The 19,899-nt window shown below is 42.4% G+C and overlaps 1 protein-coding gene across 1 annotated transcript in view; it reads left to right on the top strand.

Annotated features, from left to right (window-relative positions):
* The window catches only part of LOC142433784 (RNA helicase Mov10l1-like), a 78,795-nt gene that overhangs the window by 46,320 nt on the left and 12,576 nt on the right, over positions 1-19,899 (top strand). Inside the window, exons 14-17 of the mRNA XM_075538475.1 lie at positions 231-352; positions 1,780-1,879; positions 16,342-16,506; positions 18,334-18,507. Of these exons, the coding sequence (XP_075394590.1) occupies positions 231-352; positions 1,780-1,879; positions 16,342-16,506; positions 18,334-18,507 (561 nt within the window). The remainder of the gene's footprint in view (positions 1-230; positions 353-1,779; positions 1,880-16,341; positions 16,507-18,333; positions 18,508-19,899) is intronic.

Genomic DNA, 19,899 nt, shown 5'->3' with positions numbered 1-19,899 from the left:
TTTTTATAGATTGCCACTTTTGCCCGGAGGTTTAGGCATCTATAAAATAAATTAAATGGCTAGAGTTAGGGAGAGATCTATCTCTAGGAGCACAGGCCAACATCTATATTAATAGAGGGAGAAAACTCTCAGGAGTGACAACTGGGGAAGATATTCTTTTAGAACTGTGGGAGCGTGTCTATTTAATTGCATGCTTAATAATTTTGAAAATTAACAAGCTTTTCCCTCAGGCAATCGGTGAAGTAATTATGCTGTACCATAAAGATAAAGGAGATCTTCAGAAAGCCTCAGAGTTCCGGATAATACTGACAACATGCTACACTGCAGGAGCTTTCTACCAGTTGAGATTAAGGTATTTAAACTGTGTGCAAAGCACCCTAGGTGGGCGAGGCAGTGCTGGGGGCACTGGGAACCAGTGGTGAATCACTCTGTTGGAGGGATCTCTCCTCTGAAAGCTTACACTAGTCAGAGGGCTAAAAGGAGCAAACACACTAATTAAAGAGTGTGCCCTTGATGGAACATCCCCAGGTCATGTGGCAAAGAGGACCTGGGATAAGGACAGGAAGATCTTTATGTAGTGTGAGAGGGGATGACTCGCTCTAAGGAAATGACATCTGAGGTGAGACCTGAAGGAGGAGATGAGCCCAACTTAGGGAAGGCCAAAGCGAGACGAGCCCCCAGTAGATGTCATAAATAGCGTGTATAAAGGTCCTGAGGCCAGGAGGATGATGACCCGATAGATTACTCCAAGAGGCATTGTGGCGGGGACAGCAAAAACAAGGGGAGGTGGCAGCAGCAGCATGAGATGAAGCTGGAGAGAATGGGCTTGTCACATAGGGCCTTGTAGAAAATGTGGTTGTAATCCATCTCGAATTAGGTGGGGCTGTTGAAGAGCCTGTAAGGGAGGTGAGTGGACTGACGGAGAGAAGTGGGACCAGGGTAAAGTGAGCTCAATTAGCCAGTGCACCAAAAGTAAAACAAAACACAGAGAGAACATAGTGCCATCTAGTCGGTGTTGACTCACAGTGACCCCTATGGGTTTCTAAGACCATCACTATTAATGGAAGTAGAAAGAATTTTCTTTCTCCCTCTGAGCAGCTAGCGATTTCAAACTGCTGATCTTTTGGTTGGCAGCTTAAGGGGAAACCCACTTTGCCACCAGGACACAGGGTTGCCAAAAGGCAGTGTCCACAAAGTCCAGTACCTCATCTCGCCGCATGTGTGCCTCGTGTCGGGGTGGCCTCTGGGACTCCACCACCTTGTGTTGTGGGAGACGTGGGCACACCGCAAAGCAGCATGTTGTAGGTGTGTGGCAGATTTCTGGACACTTCCCAAGGACACTGACCCTGGCCCTGTCTTGAAAATGGAAGTGTGCTGCAGGCTCATTGTACATAAGCCTTAGAAACCACAAGGGCAGCTCATCTCTCTTCCATAGGGACACTAGGAGTTGGGATGTACTCAATGGAAGTGGAAGTGGAATTTTGGATGGATAGGTAATTCCTATGTACTTTTAGATAACTAATTCCTAATTCATTTGAATGTCTAATAAGAAAAGCTGCTTTCAGAATAACCTGGCAGATATAAAAGCATAACTGAGGGGGGGGGATACCCAATATACTCTGCTACTTCTATCATGTTTCCTCTAGTGTTGATCATTATTTCGGTAGGGAAAAATTGAAAAGTGGGAAACCAGTACCTAAAAGCCAATGGTTGGCCTAAATAATTTGGCAGTTCAATGCTTCCTCCAAAATGAAACTGTAAAATAACATTTGATTCTAGAGCCGGACATTTTACACATGTATTTGTGGATGAAGCTGGACAAGCACTTGAGCCAGAATGCCTTATTCCTCTGGGGTTTATTTTAAATTCCAGTGGCCAGGTAAGTTCTACTTATATTTTAAGTCTTTGTGTTCAATTGTATTGTTACTGATGCTTAGGGTCTTTTATTAAAACATTATTCACTGATAGTGAAACCCACCTTTGTCCTTGCACACATCTGACATTTGCAGACTACGTTTGTCAAATGCTTATTGTGGTAAAAACAAAAACAACGCATATCAAGATGTATAACTGCTCCATCACTCCCAAGATTCCCTCTTTCTGCCTGTTTGTTCCTCACTCCGTTCTCTCTCCCCAACCTCAGATAACCACTAGGGTGATCTATGCCAGTGTAGCTGGGACTCTTAATCAGAATATCAACGAAACAAGCTCAAAAATTTTACAGAATTTGCATCTAACTTTCTTCATTCCGCATAAAGCCTTTGAGATTAATTCATGTTGCTGCGTGTCAGTTGTTCACCCTATAGTGCTAAGTAGCAAGAAAAATAATTCATTTGCTAGCATTTCTTATCAAGAGAATCATATATTATACGCCTGTTTTGGTATGTATCATTTTTCATTCAGCCTACCGTATATACTGGAATATAAGCTGAATCAAGTATAAGCCGAGGTACCTAATTATTACCTGGGAAACCAGAAAAACTGATTGACTGAATATAAGCCTAGGGTGGAAAATATAGAAGCTATTGGTGAGTTTCAATAATCAAAACAAATGAAAATAAAAATACTAAAAATTGAGACATTGGTGGGGTAATGTATGTAAATATTTATTTTAAATAAAACATAAATAAAAGGACAAGAAGTCATTTAACATTAGTACACCAGCACGGTAAGTGGAAAATAGGTTCAACAAAAACAATAAGGTGTCAACAATGATACCTTAAGAGTACTATACCCTGAAATCAATCAGCAACGAAGCTAAAATGTAAAGAGTTAAAATCCTTCAAAACTGAATTCCTCATCATCATCCGTATCCCAATGCAGAGCTTCAGCTGGTGTGAGGTCATCATAGACACTGTCCTCACTGAGATCGCCGTCATCATCATCACTGCTGTCATTTTCATACAAAGCGCAGTCTTCACTGCCATCCATAGCATTACTAATGCTACATTTCTGGAAGGCACGTCACACCATGTCTTCTGGAATGTCTTCCCATGCATCTCGAACCCACTTTGCTATTAACTCTATGTCAGGCTTCATGAGATTTCCTCCTTTTGTTAGTCGGTCTTGACCAGATGACACCCATTCATGCCACATCCTTCGCAAACGGTCTTTAAAAGGCTTATTCAAACATGCACATCATAGGATGGCTCTGATTGGTTAGATGTGAGTAAACAAACATTCAAAGCCCTGTGATATCCCTGCTCCCATTCCTCTTCCTGGATTCCATGTGCCACGAGTTCTTCTCTCTTACCGGTACCTATGCACATGATCTGGTCTAGCCAGCAGTGAAAGGCAAGACTGGGGTCATGTTACAGGGGCCGGGATGGGGGGTTGAGGAAGCCTGAAAGACCCAGAGGAATATCGTGTGTTTCATCAATGCCGTACTGAACCCTGGTTGACTCATCCCTTCCTTGTGACCCTTCTGTGAGGGAATGTCTAATTGTCTACAGATAGGTTTGGGTGTCTCTGCTCCAAACCCTTCCTTATAACTGTACATTTTGGTTTGTATGTTTATTTGTTTTTGTTGATGGTCTTCCGATATCTGTTACCTGATCCCGTGGACACCTCATGATTGCACAGGCTAGTGTTCTACATCCATGTGAGCTTGTTGATTCTCTGCTAGATGGCAGCTCATTTAACTTCGAGCCTTTCACACCCCAGACGCTGGATCTTTTGGTAGCGAGGCAACATCAACTTCCTTCACCACATTTGCTTGTGCGCCCACTTTGTCTTCAGTGGTAATGTCAGGAGGGTGAGCATCACAGAATGCCAGGTTGTTAGAACAAAGTGTTCTTGCATTGAGGCAGGAGGTGAGCAGAGGCCCACAGTGTGTCCCCTACCTCAGTGTATCAACATATACATATATGTACCTAGACCAATACCTCTATCCTTATAAATTCATGTGTTTACATATGTTCACACCTATGCTTATTCCTCTATCCATGGCTTTGCTTCCTAGAGCTTTCCTCTGTTTCCTTTTACCTTCCTCCTACCCCACCGGCACACTCTCTCTTCTTGGTTCTCTTAGTAACTCCTCACAGCTAGATTGCCGTTGCTCCAACACCCCTAGATCTCCGTGTCCTACTCACTGTTGATTTTAATTCCCTGGTTGTTCCCATGTCTATGGCGTGGTTTGCTCACTGCTCCCTTGCCCCACCTCCTCCTAGCCCCAACTCCCTCTGGAACCGTTCCCATTTCTTTCTCCTCAAACTTGCTATCCAGGCTGGCCTATCTTATAAAAGTAGGCAAACCAGCAATAATAGAGACCAAACAAAATGAAAACAAAACAGTGAATAAAAAGAGGGTAAAAAGGATAATAATAACTAGCAAAAAAAGAAACAAATACAAAATTGCACATAATTCCAGGTCTGCCCACAGTCCTTTAGGACTATCTCCCCACTAGTCCTTGGGGTGGGGGAGGGATTCCAGGAGCTGTCCCTCCTAGTCTGAAATCTATTTTGGGGGCTCCTCTGGGGCTTTGTGACTCTGCTTTGCTCCCGTTGCTGATCTGCTATGTTCCCTTCTTGTTTTGCCCTGCTGTGGGGTGTTCAGATTAGTTGCCCTGATGTGGGGCGTTCAGACCAGACTAACACGCCACAAGTCAGTTTGTCTCTGATTGATTAGGCTTGCCGGCGATCTTTTGATTCTGCTGATTATTGCAAAGAACCATATTTTTGCAGCATTGATTTTTGCCTTGGTCTCTTTTCTGCTTACTCACTCAAACTGCCCTGAGTTTTACTATTTATTTTCTTTAGCTTTTGGAGGGGTGGTTCTGTTGACTCTATGCTAGTAGCTATTGGTTTTGTGATAGCTTATCAGTCATATATCTCTCTTCCTTTTTTATATATGCACTGGCTGCTATCATGCTACCTCTGATAATGGCTTTTGCTATATCCCATTGGTTTGGGTAGCTTGCATTCGCATTCTCATTAGTTTCTAGAAACGCCCTAAATCCTCTCTAATCTCGGCTAGTACCCATTTGTGTCACAGATCGTTATTCATCCAACACGTGTTTGCTCTTGTTTTTCTGGTCATTCTTTTATTGATCTCCAGCTTTGTGGCATGATTATCTGAGAGGGACAGATGAGAAATCTCAATGTGTTTGAATTTACTCAGACTCAACTTGTGCCCCAGCATATGGTCAATTTTCAAACATGAGCCATGTGCACTCGAAAGGAATGTGAATTTGTTTTATGCATTTGAATGGAAAACTCTAGAAATGTCTAGATGGTCCAGTTTCCTAATTATTTAGCACTGTTGCCTCCTTGCTGAGCTTCTTTCCCAGTCATCTTTCTCTGATAGCACTACGTTAAAGACCTACGATGATTGTTGCAGCTGTGATTACTTTTTTCATCTTTTGAATAGTTTGATTAATGAATTTCACGGGTCTTGTTAGTTGAGTATACATTATTGTGCTCATTAGTTCCTGGTTACTGATCCTTTGAACATTATGTAATACTTCTCCTTTTCTCTTATGTTTTGCAGCTTGACATCAATTTTTTCAGAGATTAAGATGGCAGCCTCTGTTGGTTTGAGGTTTTTGTTTGCTTGCTATATTTTCCCACCAGTCTTTTAGTCTTAGTCTATTTTTGTCTGGGAGCTTAAGGTGTGTCTTTTTCATGCAACAGATTGATGGGTTGTTTTTTGAGCCTGCCCGCTAGCATTCGTCTTTTAAAGGATGAGTTAAGGCCATTGACATTCAGAGCTATTACCATGATCTGTCCATTTATTGCTATCATCTCATACCTTTTGTGTTGGGTGTTTTCCTATCTCCCTTTTTGTCAGTGTGCTATGTTTGTGCGTGGGCCTAAATTCTTGCTTTTTCCCCTGTTGTATTGGTGATTGTTATAAGTGCTTTGGCTACTAGATGGAGTTGGGCTACATAGTGGTCTCCAGCTTGTGCTTGGTGAATGTCGGATCTTCTGACCATGGTGAATCGGCATTATTATCCATAGTGTTGGATGTCTTATGGCGTATTCTTTGAATTTTTTCTTGTCTTGGAAGACTCTTACTTCGTCGTCCATCTTGATAAGATTGTTTGGCAAGTTAGACGATTCTCAGGCTGGTGTTTTGTTTTGTTTTTTTCATTCTGCTTTCAGAAGATGTTACTCCACTCTCTACTCCTCTTTATGGCATCTACTTTTAGCTCTGAGCATATTCTTACCTGAATACCATTGTATGTAACCACCTTTTTTCTCTTGCTGCTCCTAAAATTTTCCCTTTCTCCCTGAACTTGGGGGATTTAACTATTATATGCCTTGGTGAATTCTTCCTGGGGTTTAGCTCAAATTAGCATCCTCTCTGCTTCCTGTATGAGTGTCTGATTCTCACTAATTAAGGCAAATTATTTGAATATTGTTCATCTTCATAGCATCTGTCATTGATCTCAGATTTTCTCTCTCCTCTCTAATTATCTTGTTTGACTGCCTTTCCTGTTTGTTGAAGTCTGCCTGATTGTCCTCGGGATGGCTGGTATGATTTTCCTCCTCCTGTAGTTTGTTGGTGAGATCTGTGATGTTGCTTTTTGCTTCTGTTACCTAACCCATGAGCTCTTGTATTTTTCCCTTTTGTGGGTGTACTTCATCCCCTATATAATGGACTTCATCTCTTCTATAATTGTGTCCTTATTCTGTGTTGCTTCGCTCATCTCCTGCATTACACCAAGCAGCGTTCTGAAGATTTCTTTTTGTAGCAGATCTACTTCTGTTTTTACTATGAGGGTTATTCATTCTGCAGTAGTGTTTTGTTTACCTTGTTTTCTTGTTGAGGGTCTTGTGGTATGTTGCTATTTGTGTGTTCTTTTGGAAGAACTGTGAGCCCTGTATCTGGACCAAGGAACCGTGAACTCTTTCTCTCTCATACTGATAAGAGTGTTTTGGAGGTCTACCTCTAGCCAAAAGTGGTGGTGGGTTGGACTGCTATGTAGGCATGGTGCTGGAGCAATGCAATGACCGGCGGTGGTGGGGGCTTCCTCAGACTCTGGGCTTAGGCTGGGGACTGTACCCACGGGCCCAGTTGGGGCAGGTCTGCAGCATGGGCATGGATCTGGTCTGGGCTGTCAGGCCACAATATTCAGCCTTTCGAAGTGACTCTGTGGAGCCCAAGACGGGAAGTACCTGTGTTTTTTTTTTCTTGTTACAAACCTGAGGCTCTGCAGTGGAGATTAGTTTTCTGGCTTCCTTGTTATGTTAATGGATGCTAATGGACAGAATTCTGCAGGCTTACATTCAAAGTAAAACAAAGTACCACAGCCTGTACTTAAAAGCATTTTTACAATTTTTTATAGCTATCTTTATACTGGGGTTGTGGGCTGCCCAGGTATCTAGACTGTGCATCTCTGTCCCCCAGGGAAGGGTGACTAGCTTAGTAGAGTGATTTTTGGGGCCGAGTGGATCTGGCTTGAGACCTAGCTTCCCTCCTGTTTTGCTCTACTTCTATCCTGTTGTCATTGCCACTTGTGTGATCTGTGGAACTGCATTATGTCACAGATAAATATCCCAGCGGCTCTTCAAATTGATGCACAAATTGCTGCAATTTTTTTTAAAGGATGTGAATCAGATGGCTGATGTAGTCACTCCATTCCTGGCTTGGGGAGTGGGGGGATTTGCAATGTCCTGGACGGCAGGTGCAGGGCAGATAGCACTGCAGGGCACTCCAGTGTGGGATCTTGTGGCCAGCACTCTGCCAACCTGGGATTATGACCACTTTTAGATGGCAGTCTAGGGAAATTACTGCTCACTGTGCGACTAGGGTGTAGGAGGGGTGGCAGATCCCTTTCGTACTGGACCTGGGGAAGGGGTTTGCAGAGCCCACAGGCAGACACAGTGAACTTAGAGTGTTTCAGTGAGATCACAAATCACCTAATGGATGACAATCAAAGGGGGAGGTCTGAACTAGAGCCTAACACACTGGATCTATTTTTTAGCATCCAGCCTCCTGGTATTGAACACCTTACCTCATAATTTTCTGGTCTGACAGTAGGAGCGCTGGCTAGGTGATTCTACTGGGCACCATCTTCAATTATTTCTCCAGTTCATTATTTTTATTGTGTAACATAAATGATGTGACATCTTGCCACCCTCAATTTAAGGATCAATCTATTTCCATTTATTCAAAATCAGACTTGTTTTTCTTCTGGTAGTCCACACTAGATTTAATATCTTTGCTAACACCACAGTTCAAGTGCATGAATGCCTCTGTCTTCCTTTTCCATTATCTATATTTGCACGCATACTAGACAACTGAAATGACTATGGCTTTTATGATGCACATTCTAGTCACCAAGTGGCACTTTTATTTTCAAAACATGAAAGCTGAATAGATGTTGTGCAGCAAATATGCCTAATAGAACACCTCGTTCGATTTCTAAAGTGATCTCTTTGTGGACATTGATCATTGATTTATTTGTGGTAGATGCCATCTATTCGGTTCTTACTCATAGTGACACTTTGCAGAACAAAACAAAAGATGGCCAGGTCCTACACCATGCTCACCACCATTTTTATATTTACTCCAAATCTTGAAGCCACTGTACTATAAGTTTATTTTAGCAAGGCTTTTTTTTTTTTTTACTGCCCATCTTCACTTAACAACAATGGCGTACTTTTCTTGTACCTGGTCTCAACTGAACATGTCCAAAGCAGTTGAGACAAAAGCTCACCTTCCTTGAGTATTCACCATCCCAGAGTATTCTGCATCTATTTTTTTCTGAAACAGATTTATTTATTCAGGCATTCCTTGATACCTTCAATATTCTTTGCCAGTACTATAACACAAATGCATCAATCCTTCATTCATTTTCCTAAGTGAATGAAAACTTTCACAAGCACATGGGATAGTTGAAAGTACCATGGTTTGGGTTAGGCATTCTTAGTCCTCCTAGATTTTCAATACTACAAAGAGGACATTGAACTTCTTATACCTATTCCTGCCAACACCTCATGATCACACAGGCTGATGTACTTCTACCATGCGGGCTTTGTTGCTTCCCTGCTATATGACCACTTGTTTTACGTCAAGCCTTTAAGACCCCAAGCACTATAGCTTTTAATAGTTGATACCATCAGCACTCTTCACCACATTTGCTTATGCATCCGCTTTGTCCTCAGCAATCATGCCAGGAAGATGAGCATTATATATTTCAAAATTAATAGAATAAACCGCTCTTGTGCTAAAATAAGGTTTATATAGAGGCCAAAGTCCGTCTGCTTCCTTCTTCTATTTACATGCTAGGGTGTACCCCCCAAGACGTGGAATTTTTTCTTCAAATTTATGCATTTGAATTTTTTTTACAGAACCACTTATGACCTTTAAAGTACCCTTCATACCCTTCATTACACTTAATACGTTTGTCTAATCTGTGATTCCATTCTTGGAAATATTTTTCAAACGTATCTGATTGCATGGCTGACAGCACCTCCGTCATTTTTTTCTTCACCTCTTTTATGTCGTCAAGCCATAGCCCTTTCAAGTCCCTCTCATTCACGGAAACACAAAGATGTTGCATGGAGGGTGATCAAGTGAGTCACGTGCGTGGGGCATGAGAAACCTGCTGTTTTTTGTTTTGTTTTTTTTTTGCCAATAACTGGTGCACTGAGATAGCTGCATGAACAGGTGCATTGTGGTGGTGGCAAAACCAGTCCCCGTCCGCCACAAATCAGGCCTCTCATATAGCACATGGCACACAATCCTTTTAGATCCTCTAAATAGAAAGTTTGCTTAAAAAACTGTCCTGGAAGAGCAAACTCCAAATGCACCATGAGTCCATATTTTCATCAGTTCGGGCAGTTGATGGATATCCAGAAAGAGGGTTGTCATCAATCGACATTTCATCTTTGGGAAAATGAGAGAAAAGTACATGTACACTTGAGTTTTTCCCATAGTGCTGTCCTTGTATGCTGTGTTCCAACATCACAACAGTTTCTGTTGCATTTTTCCCAAACAGGAAGCAAATTTTCATAGCCACACCCTGTTCTCTTAAATTGACAATCACCAAACATGAGGCTCCAGGAAAACTCCTTTTATGAAAAATTCACTGTGACCAGAGAGAACATTCCTAGGTCATGCCACTGGGTGCAGTAACTCAGATCGAGTTACTAGATGCTTATCAAGCATGAAAAATTGTGGGGCTTTTTGCATACCCCATTCATGTGTATGTGTACAAATACACCTATGCGATAAGCTTTACACACATATGTGTTTATTTCTACATATATATTATATATATACAATGTATATAATTTTATCTTTTTTTCCCTCTTTTTCGTTCCCCCAGTTCCAGTATGAATGACCTCTCAGTAATTCCTGTCAGACACATTTCATTTGATCAAACAGGAACAGGAATGCCACATCAAACTCACCACCAAGTTTAGATCCCTTGTTATTCCCCTGTCCCTGTCGTTTTTGGCTCACCACTTAACTCCTCTCCCGACTCCTCCTTTCTCACGGCCAATCAGAACCATTTGTCCCATTGCTGTCTCCTTGGGATTGTGTATCCTGCCTATCTTATATTGATAGACACCAAAAGAAAGAGAGAAAGGAAACAAAATGGAGAGAGTATACATAGATTTCCAAGTCTAACTTTTGTCCTTACCAAGATTAGATGAGTATCTCTTTGTTAAATAGAGAGCAGGCCCTGTTAAAATCCATCAGTCCAACACCATTTTGTTTCAGGGATCCATTGACCAGGTTGGCCTACCAAATAGCACTTAAACCCTGTTAGTCCTCAACATTTGTGACTGAGGGGCATCACTTTTACAAGAACCCATTGCTCTTTCTGCTGTCAAGGATGGAGTTACTCCTTTAGACTTTCAGAGTGGCATCCTGTGACTATATCCCAACCAATTTAGGTGAGGTGCCAAGAGCTGGCCCCCTGACACAGAAGTCTACAACCAGGATTCCTCAGGGACTTCATGGCTTTGTTCCCATTGCTTGCCTGTTGCACTCCCCTCTTGGCTTGGCCAATCACACTCCCCAAACTGATAGGGCTGTTCTCTGTAGCACTATCATCTAGGGAGGTGACGTCATGTCTTGAGCTGAGTCAGGGCCTGCAGTATTCTCTGTGAACAAGTTGTTCTGAGCAGGAACATCACCCTCAAAATGCAATCAAATTGATGTGAAGGAGCATAGACAAAGTATAGCATCAACAACCACCTGTAAGATAATAGGACAGTCCCTCTAAGAAAGGTGACAATGAAGGGCTGATATATCCAGGGCGCAGTATAGCACTGATGGAACACATAACTATCTTCTAGTTCGTTAATATTTCCTCCCTTTACTATTATGGTCTCAGTTTTACCTCATTAAAAAAATTAATCTCAGTTTTTGTTAAAGTCTGTTTTACCTCCGTTTTTTTATTTAAAGCATTTTATTAGGGACTCATACAGCTCTTATCGCAATCCATAAATACATCCATTGTGTCAAGCACATTTGTACATTTGTTGCCCTCATCATTCTCAAGACATTTGCTTTTCATCAGCTCCTAATTTTCCTCTCCCTCCCCGCTTCCCCTCCCTCATGAACCCTTCATAATTTATAAATTATTATTATTTGTCATATCTTACACTGCCCGACGTCTTGCTTCACCCACTTTACTGTTGTCCATCCCCCAGGAGGAGGTTATATGTAGATCTTTGTAATCGTTTCCCCCTTTCTGCCCCACCTTCCCTCCACCTTCCAGGTACCGCCACTGTGACCACTGGTCCTTAGGGGTGCATCTGTCCTGGATACCCTGTGTCTCCAGTTCCTATCTGCACCAGTGTACATCCTCTGGTCTATCCATGTTTGTAAGGTAGAATTGGGATCATGATAGTGGTGGTGGGGGTTGGGGGGAGGAAGCATTTAAGAACCAGAGGAAAGTTGCGTGTTTCGATGCTACACTGCACCCTAAGTGACTCATCACTGCACTCCCCCAAACCCCTCTGCAAAGGGATGTCCAGTTGCCTACAGATGGGCCTTGGATACCATCCAACACTCCCCTTCATTCACGATGATAATAGTTTTTTAATTCTTTGGTGCTTGATACCCGATCCTTTGGACACTTCATGATCACACAGGCTGGTATGCTTCTTCCATGTGGACTTTGTTGCTGAGCTAGATGGCTGCTTGTTTACCTTCAAGGCTTTAAGATCCCAAACACTATATCTCTTCATCGCCGGGCACCATCATGCTTTTGCACACATTTGTCTTCAGTGTTTGTATGGGGAAGGTGAGCACACCATGATGAGTTTTTTGCCCTTTGATGTCTGCTACCTGATCTCTTCAACACCTCCTGATCATGTGGGATCATGTGCTTCTTCCATGTGGGCTTTATTGCTTCTTACCTGGATAGCTGCTTGTTTACCTTCAAGCCCTTAAGACCCAAGGTGCTATATCGTTTGATAGCCGGGCACCATCAGCTTTCTTCACCACATTTGCTTATGCACCCATTTGTCTTCAATGATCATGTTGGGAAGGTGAGTATTATGGAATATCCAACCTAGAGGAATTACTGAAACCCAAATGAATGCTGAGTATGATAGTGGGACAAGCGGAAAGTAAAAGGAAGTAGAGGAAAGAACTAGGAGGCAAAGGCATATTTAGAGGCCTAAATACAAGCACGTACATATGTAAAAATATTTTTCTATTATGATATGGAAATTGAACTTTGTGCATATTTTATGGGTTTAGTAGTAAGGTAGCAGATGGACATTGGGTCTCCACTTAAGTACTCCCTCAATACAAGAACATTTTGTTCTATGAGACGGACATTCCTCATTAATCTTGTTAGACCTGCATATTTTCATTTGTAGGCTTAAGATCATTTGATGCATGAAAGCCAAGTTAGAAAAACCCTGCAGAAAAAGTAATGGGAGTATTCCTTCCCTGAGGGTACTGAAAGAGAACAGGTAGGGAAGGGGGGAAAAGGGAGGACTGATAGCAATAAGGACTGTATAATCCCACTCGAAGCGGACAAATAACAGAATTGTGGGAATGGATACATTGGATAGTATAAGATGAGGCAAAAGTAAATAATATATTATACAATATACAAATAAAGTGTCCTAGAGAGTGGGAGGGTGTGAGAGAAAGGGGATAAAGGGGCACTGATCTTGGAGAGTTCAAGAAGAAAGAAAGTGGTGGTGGCAGCAATTGTACAATTGTCCTTGATCTAATGTAATTAATGTTATAATGTCTGTACAAGCTCCTAATAAATTCATTTTTTAAATAAAAATTAAGGAGGTCTTGTGCAGCAGATTTTCCAGATGCAGTGTGCCATTTGAGCTTTTTCCCCTTGGCTTCCATGAACATTGATTGTTGATCCAAGCAAGATGAAATCATTGACAACTGCAACCTTTCCCCCATTTATCATGATCATACCTATGGTCTAGTTGTGAATAATTTGTTTGTTTTTTTAACATTTACTTCTACTCCACATTGATTAGTGAAGTTCTAGGTCCTCATCGGCAAGTGTTTCCAGGCCCCCTCACTTTTCAGCAAACAAGGTTGTGTCGTCTGCATATCTAACATTGTTAATAAGTCTTCCTCCAGTCCTGATGCAGCATTCTTCTTTATATAGTCCAATTTGCTGAGTTATATGCAGATTGAATAAGTATGGTGATGGGATCCAACCCTGATGCACACCTGTCCTTGGTTTTAAACCATGCAGTATACCCTTGTTCTGTTCACCCACACAGGTTTCACAAGAGCACAATTAATTCTTGTGGGTTTCCTGTTCTTCTCAAGGCTACCCATAGTTTGCTATGATCCACAGAGTCAAATGTCTGTAAATGTCAATGAAACACAAGTAGACATCCTTCTGGTATTCTCGGACTTCAGCAGTGGCATCCTTTGTTCCACGTCCTCTTCTGTTTCTGGCAGCCTTCTATCAGGGTACTGCTGCAACTGTTGTTGTTTCTTTAATTATTATTATTATTTAATCCATTTTATTAGAGGCTCGCACAACTCATCACAATCCATACATACATCCATTGTGTCAAGCACATTTTTTCCATCTGTTGCCATTGTCACTTTCAAAACATTTTCTTTCCACTTGAACCTTTGGTATCAGCTATTTCCCCCTCCCCCTCCCTCCCTCCCTCATGAACACTTGATACTTTATTAAAAAAAAATGTGCATGTCCTACACCGATCACTATCTCCCTTCACCAACTTTTCTGTTGTCCATCCTCCTGGGAGAGGGTTATATGTTCATCATTGTGATTGGTTCTGCCATTGTCCCCCCACCATCCCTTTACCTTCCTGATATTGCTACTCCCATTGTTGGTCTTGAGGGGTTTATCTGCCTTGGATTCCCTGTGTTGTGAGCTCTTATCTGTACCAGTGGACATACTCTTGTCTAGCTGGACTTTTAAGGTAGAATTGGGGTCATGATAGTGGTGAAGGAGGAAGCATTAAAGAACTAGAGGAAAGTTGTATGTCTCATCAGTGTTGTACTGCACCCTGACTGTCTCATGAAGATTACTTGCATGGGATATAAATGAAAGTGTTCTATAATTTGCACATTCTTTTGGGTCACCTTTCTTTAGAGTAGAATGCTGGTAAACATGGATCTCTCTAGTCAACTGGCCAAGTAACTAACAGTCTTCCAAAGGTCCTGGCATAATTGAGTAAGTGCATCCAATGTTGCATCAGCTTTTTGAAACATTCCCATTGATACTCCCATCAATCCCTGAAGCCTTGCCTTTGTCTAACGCTTTCAGTGCAGCTTGAACCTCTCTCTTCATATGCCACCTCCTGAAATGGCTGAATATCGGTCAGTCCTTTTTGCTACGGTGACTCTGTATGCTTTCCGTCTTCTTTCTTAAAAGAGTTTTATTCTCATGTATATCAGTTGAATAGTCATCTCCACAATCAATTTTAGAACGTTTCTTTCTTTCCATCATTTTTGATGCCTCCTCATCAATCAATATTTTGCCCATAGAAACTTTCAAGACTGCAGCCGAAAGCTGAGATTTTTTTCTGGAGTCCTTTCAGTTTAAGATATGCTCACTGTGTTTTTCCTTTTCGGTTCTCTAACTCGAGGTCTTTTGCATATTCCATTATACCTCTTTACTTTGTCTTCTCCAGCAGCTTTTTGACATTTTCTGCTGAGCTCTTTGACTTCATCCTTGCTTCCATTTGCCTTAGCTGCTCTACAAGTAAGAGTAAATCTCAGAGTCTCTCCTGACATCTACGTTGACCTTTTATTTCTTTCCTGCCTTTTAATAACCTTTTGTTTCTCCATGTAAGATGTTCTTGATGCCATCCCGCAGCTGATCGGTTCTTCTGTCATTAATGTTCAAGGTGTCAAATTAGTAGTACTTCCGTCTGGAAGAGTGAAAGTTTAAAAACAACCTAATGTCAAGAGAAAAGTAAAGGACAGCGTATCCATCCAGTAGAACACAGCACTGGGAATAAACTGCAGCACACTGACAACATGGTTGAACCCCGTCAACATCATCCTGAGACAAGGCAGCCATAACAGGATGCAATGCTTTATTTCATCCGTATGCTCTGTTCACAGTCGTAAGGAGTCCATAGGAGAAAACGAGGCTGGTTACCACTGGGGAGGAAAAGGGCTATTGATTGGGATGTGGCTTTTCAGGGTGGTTACTTTGGTGCTTGGAGTGCTGTGATTTGTTAACTTAGTGATAACTACATGATTCCTTCCCTTGGTGTCTTTATGTCTTGTGTGCTTTTTCAATGTGAGCATTATCATTGAATTTCAGAGATCACGGAAAGTGTGTGTGTGTGTGTGTGTGTGTGTGTGTGAGAGAGAGAGAGAGAGAGAGAGAGAGAGAGAGAGAGAGAGAGAGAGAGAGAGAGAGAGAAATAGAATCATTCAAAGAGAAATAATATTAGATCAACGTAGACATGTCTACTTTGGGCAACAGCAGATATGACCACAATGGGCTTGAGATAAGCCTTGAAGTCTGTCTTGAGAGTCTGGCACAGTCAGTAAATGTTAAGTAACAGTAAATGTTAGGGAAAACAGCAGTTTAAAATCTGACAGACTAGATTCAAGTCCTGCCTGTGACCTAGCTAAATCATCTCGGCAATACCATGATCATCTGAATTTCAGTGTCTTCAGCTGGATGTTGAAGATGACAGGGGATGTTGTGAAGATTTCATGATGTAACTCATGGAAAGTTCCTAATAATGCTGCCATGACAACCTATTGTCTCTGCAGAATGTACTTAAAACCTCTCTAGTAAACATAAAGCAAGCTACATTTGGATTTGTGGCTTCTCTGTGGTGACAAAGTATCTTATTTCTGTGGACATAAAATGTTTTAGAGGGGAGAAATACCCACATCTTCATTTTGTTGTTGTTATTTGTTTGCGTGCCTGTGCACATATAGATTGTGCTTGCTGGAGACCCCATGCAGCTTGGACCAGTCGTCAAATCCAGACTCGCTTCGGCTTATGGGCTGAATATTTCTCTGTTGGAAAGATTGATGTCTCAAACAATCTATCAGAGAGATAAAGATGCATTTAGTGATTGTGGTTCATACAATCCATTCATAGTAAGTGAACATATTCACCTTTTACTATTTATATTAATGTATAAGTGAAATTGTCTTAGGGCAAATAGCCACACAGAAAGATTCTCTCCTTGGCTCACAATTGAACAGGTCTGTCAGCCTGGTAACAGGGAATTAGCTTTCCACTGAATTATGTCTGCATCCACCCCAAGTCGTCACATGCCATGGCAAATGTTTCCTGAAATGGCAAAAAGTACAAGTGTGAAGAGAATTTTCAGCCATCAAGTAGAAATAGCCTTCCATCTCTCTCGCCTAAGAGGACTCATTATAAAGCAGGACTACAGAAACCCCACGAGGAATGTAAGCCTGTTGATCCAGATAAATTTCCCCTAAGCACATATTGGACATACTGTTTTGGCATGGGGATGCTGAGCCTTGCTTCATTGGGGTCCCCTGGAAAGTTACCAGGGGATTCAACACACTCAGCCTCTAACTGGGAGATTAGCAACTCAAGCCTTCCCAGAGGCACCTCAGGAGACAGGACTGGTGACCTATTTCTGAAAATTCCGCCAATGGAAACTTTATGGAGTGCAGTTCTCTTCTGGCCCACCTGAGGTTGCCAGGAAAAAGAATCATCTTGATAGCAACTGACTTGTTTTAACTTGGCCCAAAGAAAAGAAAATCGACTAAGCATAAAGACCTCAGTCAGTGTTTCTCTCACCAGTTGTATCAGAATCACCTGATGTGCTTATTAGCATTCAGATTCCTGGGCCTTCAGCAGATTTCTGAGATGGAATCTGGGTTCTGAAATCTGCATTTTGAAGATCTCCAGAAAGTTAGTGTCTGTGAGTCCTCTCTGCAGCATTGGTCCTTAATAAGGTAGCATCCTCTCTACTTGTATGGGAGGGGAATGCTTTGTTGCAAACTTACCTTCTCCTATTGCTCTGTTCAACACGTTGTTGACATTATCATGGCTGTCACCATTCACTCCCTCAGTACAGTCCCCACTGGATTCCCTCCAGGTGGAGGATGGAGGGAGAATTCCCATAAGCACGCTCTGCTCTAAGTGGTCGTCATTTACATAACCTCCCCAGCCTTAGTAGCCTTGGACTCCTTCCTCCGCAGCTGAACTGAGACAATGCCTCAATGAAGTCCCGTGTCCGGGCAGTAGAGTCACGGGGCAGTGAACCAAGAGAGTGCCACACAGCTGGACAGATCACTGGCATATGAAACATGCCCCCTTCGGCTTCCTTCAGCCTTGATTCTTTTCACAATGGCCTTGCTTCCTGGTTCCACGGAGCAGTTTAGCCGTCCCTCCCCAGCTCTGTCTCCCTTCAGCTGTGTCAGACATGTGGCAGCCCAGGCCCAGGAGAGGCTCACAGAGAGTCTCTCTTGTCTCTTACTGTTCATCGTTTCCCTTCACTTCCGGCAGCCCTCTTTATATTGCCACTGAACTGAACATTCTTAAGTAAGTCATTTTAGGAGCTTAGTACAGAGCTGAGACCCCACTGCGGGCAAGTTGTTGGCAACCCATATGGACTCCACAGGGTCACAAATGCTCCACAAGGTGTCAGAGGAGCAGAAAGCCACTGACCTTGCGGTTAGCAGCCCAGAGCTTCCCCTGCTGTGGCGTCCGGGCGTCCCTCGGGATGAGAACACTTTCCACAGAACCGACTTGATTCTAAGGTAAAGAGCATGGAAATTTGCTCACAGAAGGAGAAAATAAATTTCTCAGGGATGGTGGCTCAGCATTTACCACGTAGGTCTTATCCCTGCACCACCCTCACCCCCACCCCCGTTCAGGAAACCAGTTGCTTGAATGGGGTCCATTAGTCACTGGATTAACCGGGTCCTATTCTCTCTTCACAGGTTACAAAGCTTGTGAACAACTACCGATCCCATCCTGCTTTGCTCGCTTTGCCATCTAAGCTCTTTTATCACAAAGAACTCAAGATCTGTGCAGATCCTCATATCGTGAATTCTTTGCTCAGTTGGGAGAAATTGCCAAGGAAGGGATTTCCCCTCATTTTTCATGGTGTGAAGGTGTGCGTTTCTACTTTTTGAGTCTTCCAAATGACTTTTTATAAACCCGTAAAAATAACACACTGGGGAGTCAATTATTTCCGGTTCCAAGCTCCAAAGTAGTAGCTAGCACACCCCTTTCTTTAAATGGATTGTGTTTTTTTGTTTCATCACTGTACACACAACTACTCTTTGATAGTTGACTCTCTTGTATCTGACATTTCTCACTGGCCAACGGACTACAAAACTGCCCTCCTGTTTTGCACCCTTCCAAATGCATCTGGAAGTAAGAGTCCTGAGCTGCAATGGGGGAGAAGGCTTCCTGTGATGGTCCCAGTTAGGTATCAGTGTGGCCGCACCATGATTCTCAGTGTTCTACCAGTTATGTAACAGTGTGCGTTGAGGTGGGTATGTAATGATCGTCATTCTCCATTTGGGGTCTGACATGGCCAACAACATTTTGCCTTGACGACCTGGTCTTTGGAACGAAGACATGCCATCAAGTGAGGTGTGGGTGTATTTTGCATGATTTATTAATCAAACATTTAATAAATTCCTATTATGCGGCAGATGTTGGGGATTAAAAACACCCAGAGAAATCTTTCTTCCCTCCAGAAGCTTGTTAACTTTAGGGGAAACTTAGGCAAACAGCTGATTATGACCGAGATAGAAATCTCACACCAGATCTGCTCCCCTCAAGTGGAGTCTGACTTTCAGCAACCTCAGATAGAATTTCCAAGTTGAAATCTTTACAGGAGCAGACAGCCTCATCTTTCTCCCATGGGGTGGTTAGTGGTTTTGAACTACTGGCCTTGCAGGGCTACTGAATACATATGCAGGGTTTAGAAACTGACCTGAGAAGTAGTAGGCACGCAAATCTTATCTGTTGCAATTTGTAACAGGTATTTGCTTTAGAAAGCAGGATAGCAAGGTAAGGTTGAAAGGAATTAGAAATATATTGATTACTCAATGGGGTCGTACAGCTTTTTCTACATTCATTTTACTCCTTCATCTTGGTTTATTCATGTGTGGTTCTTCTACATTTTGCTTTTCCTCTTGATTCTGATAGTTTCACCAGCTACCATTAATTGAATTTTTTTTAATTGAGTTGAGAAGCCCAATGATACTTTGCATTGGGAGCCCCAGTGGCATGGTGGTTACATGTTGGACTGCTAACCTCAGGGTCGACAGCTGATCCGCGGGAGAGCCCATAAAGAGTTTCAGTTTCAGAAACTCCCCGGGCCTTCTGCCCTCTCCTGTAGGCGGCAGTGTGGAACAGCATCGACGACTGGATGCCAGAGGTATTTATGATTATTATGGGGATAATAGAATGGCTGGGGGTTTTGTTTTTCAAAGCAGGCACATTTTCTGTCCTGAAAGAGAAGAGTAAATGCTGTTGATATTGCGAAGGGT

The sequence above is a fragment of the Tenrec ecaudatus genome, chromosome X, assembly GCF_050624435.1.
Source record: "Tenrec ecaudatus isolate mTenEca1 chromosome X, mTenEca1.hap1, whole genome shotgun sequence".
NCBI classification, from domain to species: Eukaryota; Metazoa; Chordata; class Mammalia; order Afrosoricida; family Tenrecidae; genus Tenrec; species Tenrec ecaudatus.
Note: the sequence above shows the minus strand (reverse complement) of the source record. Positions and strands in the feature narration are given on the sequence as shown.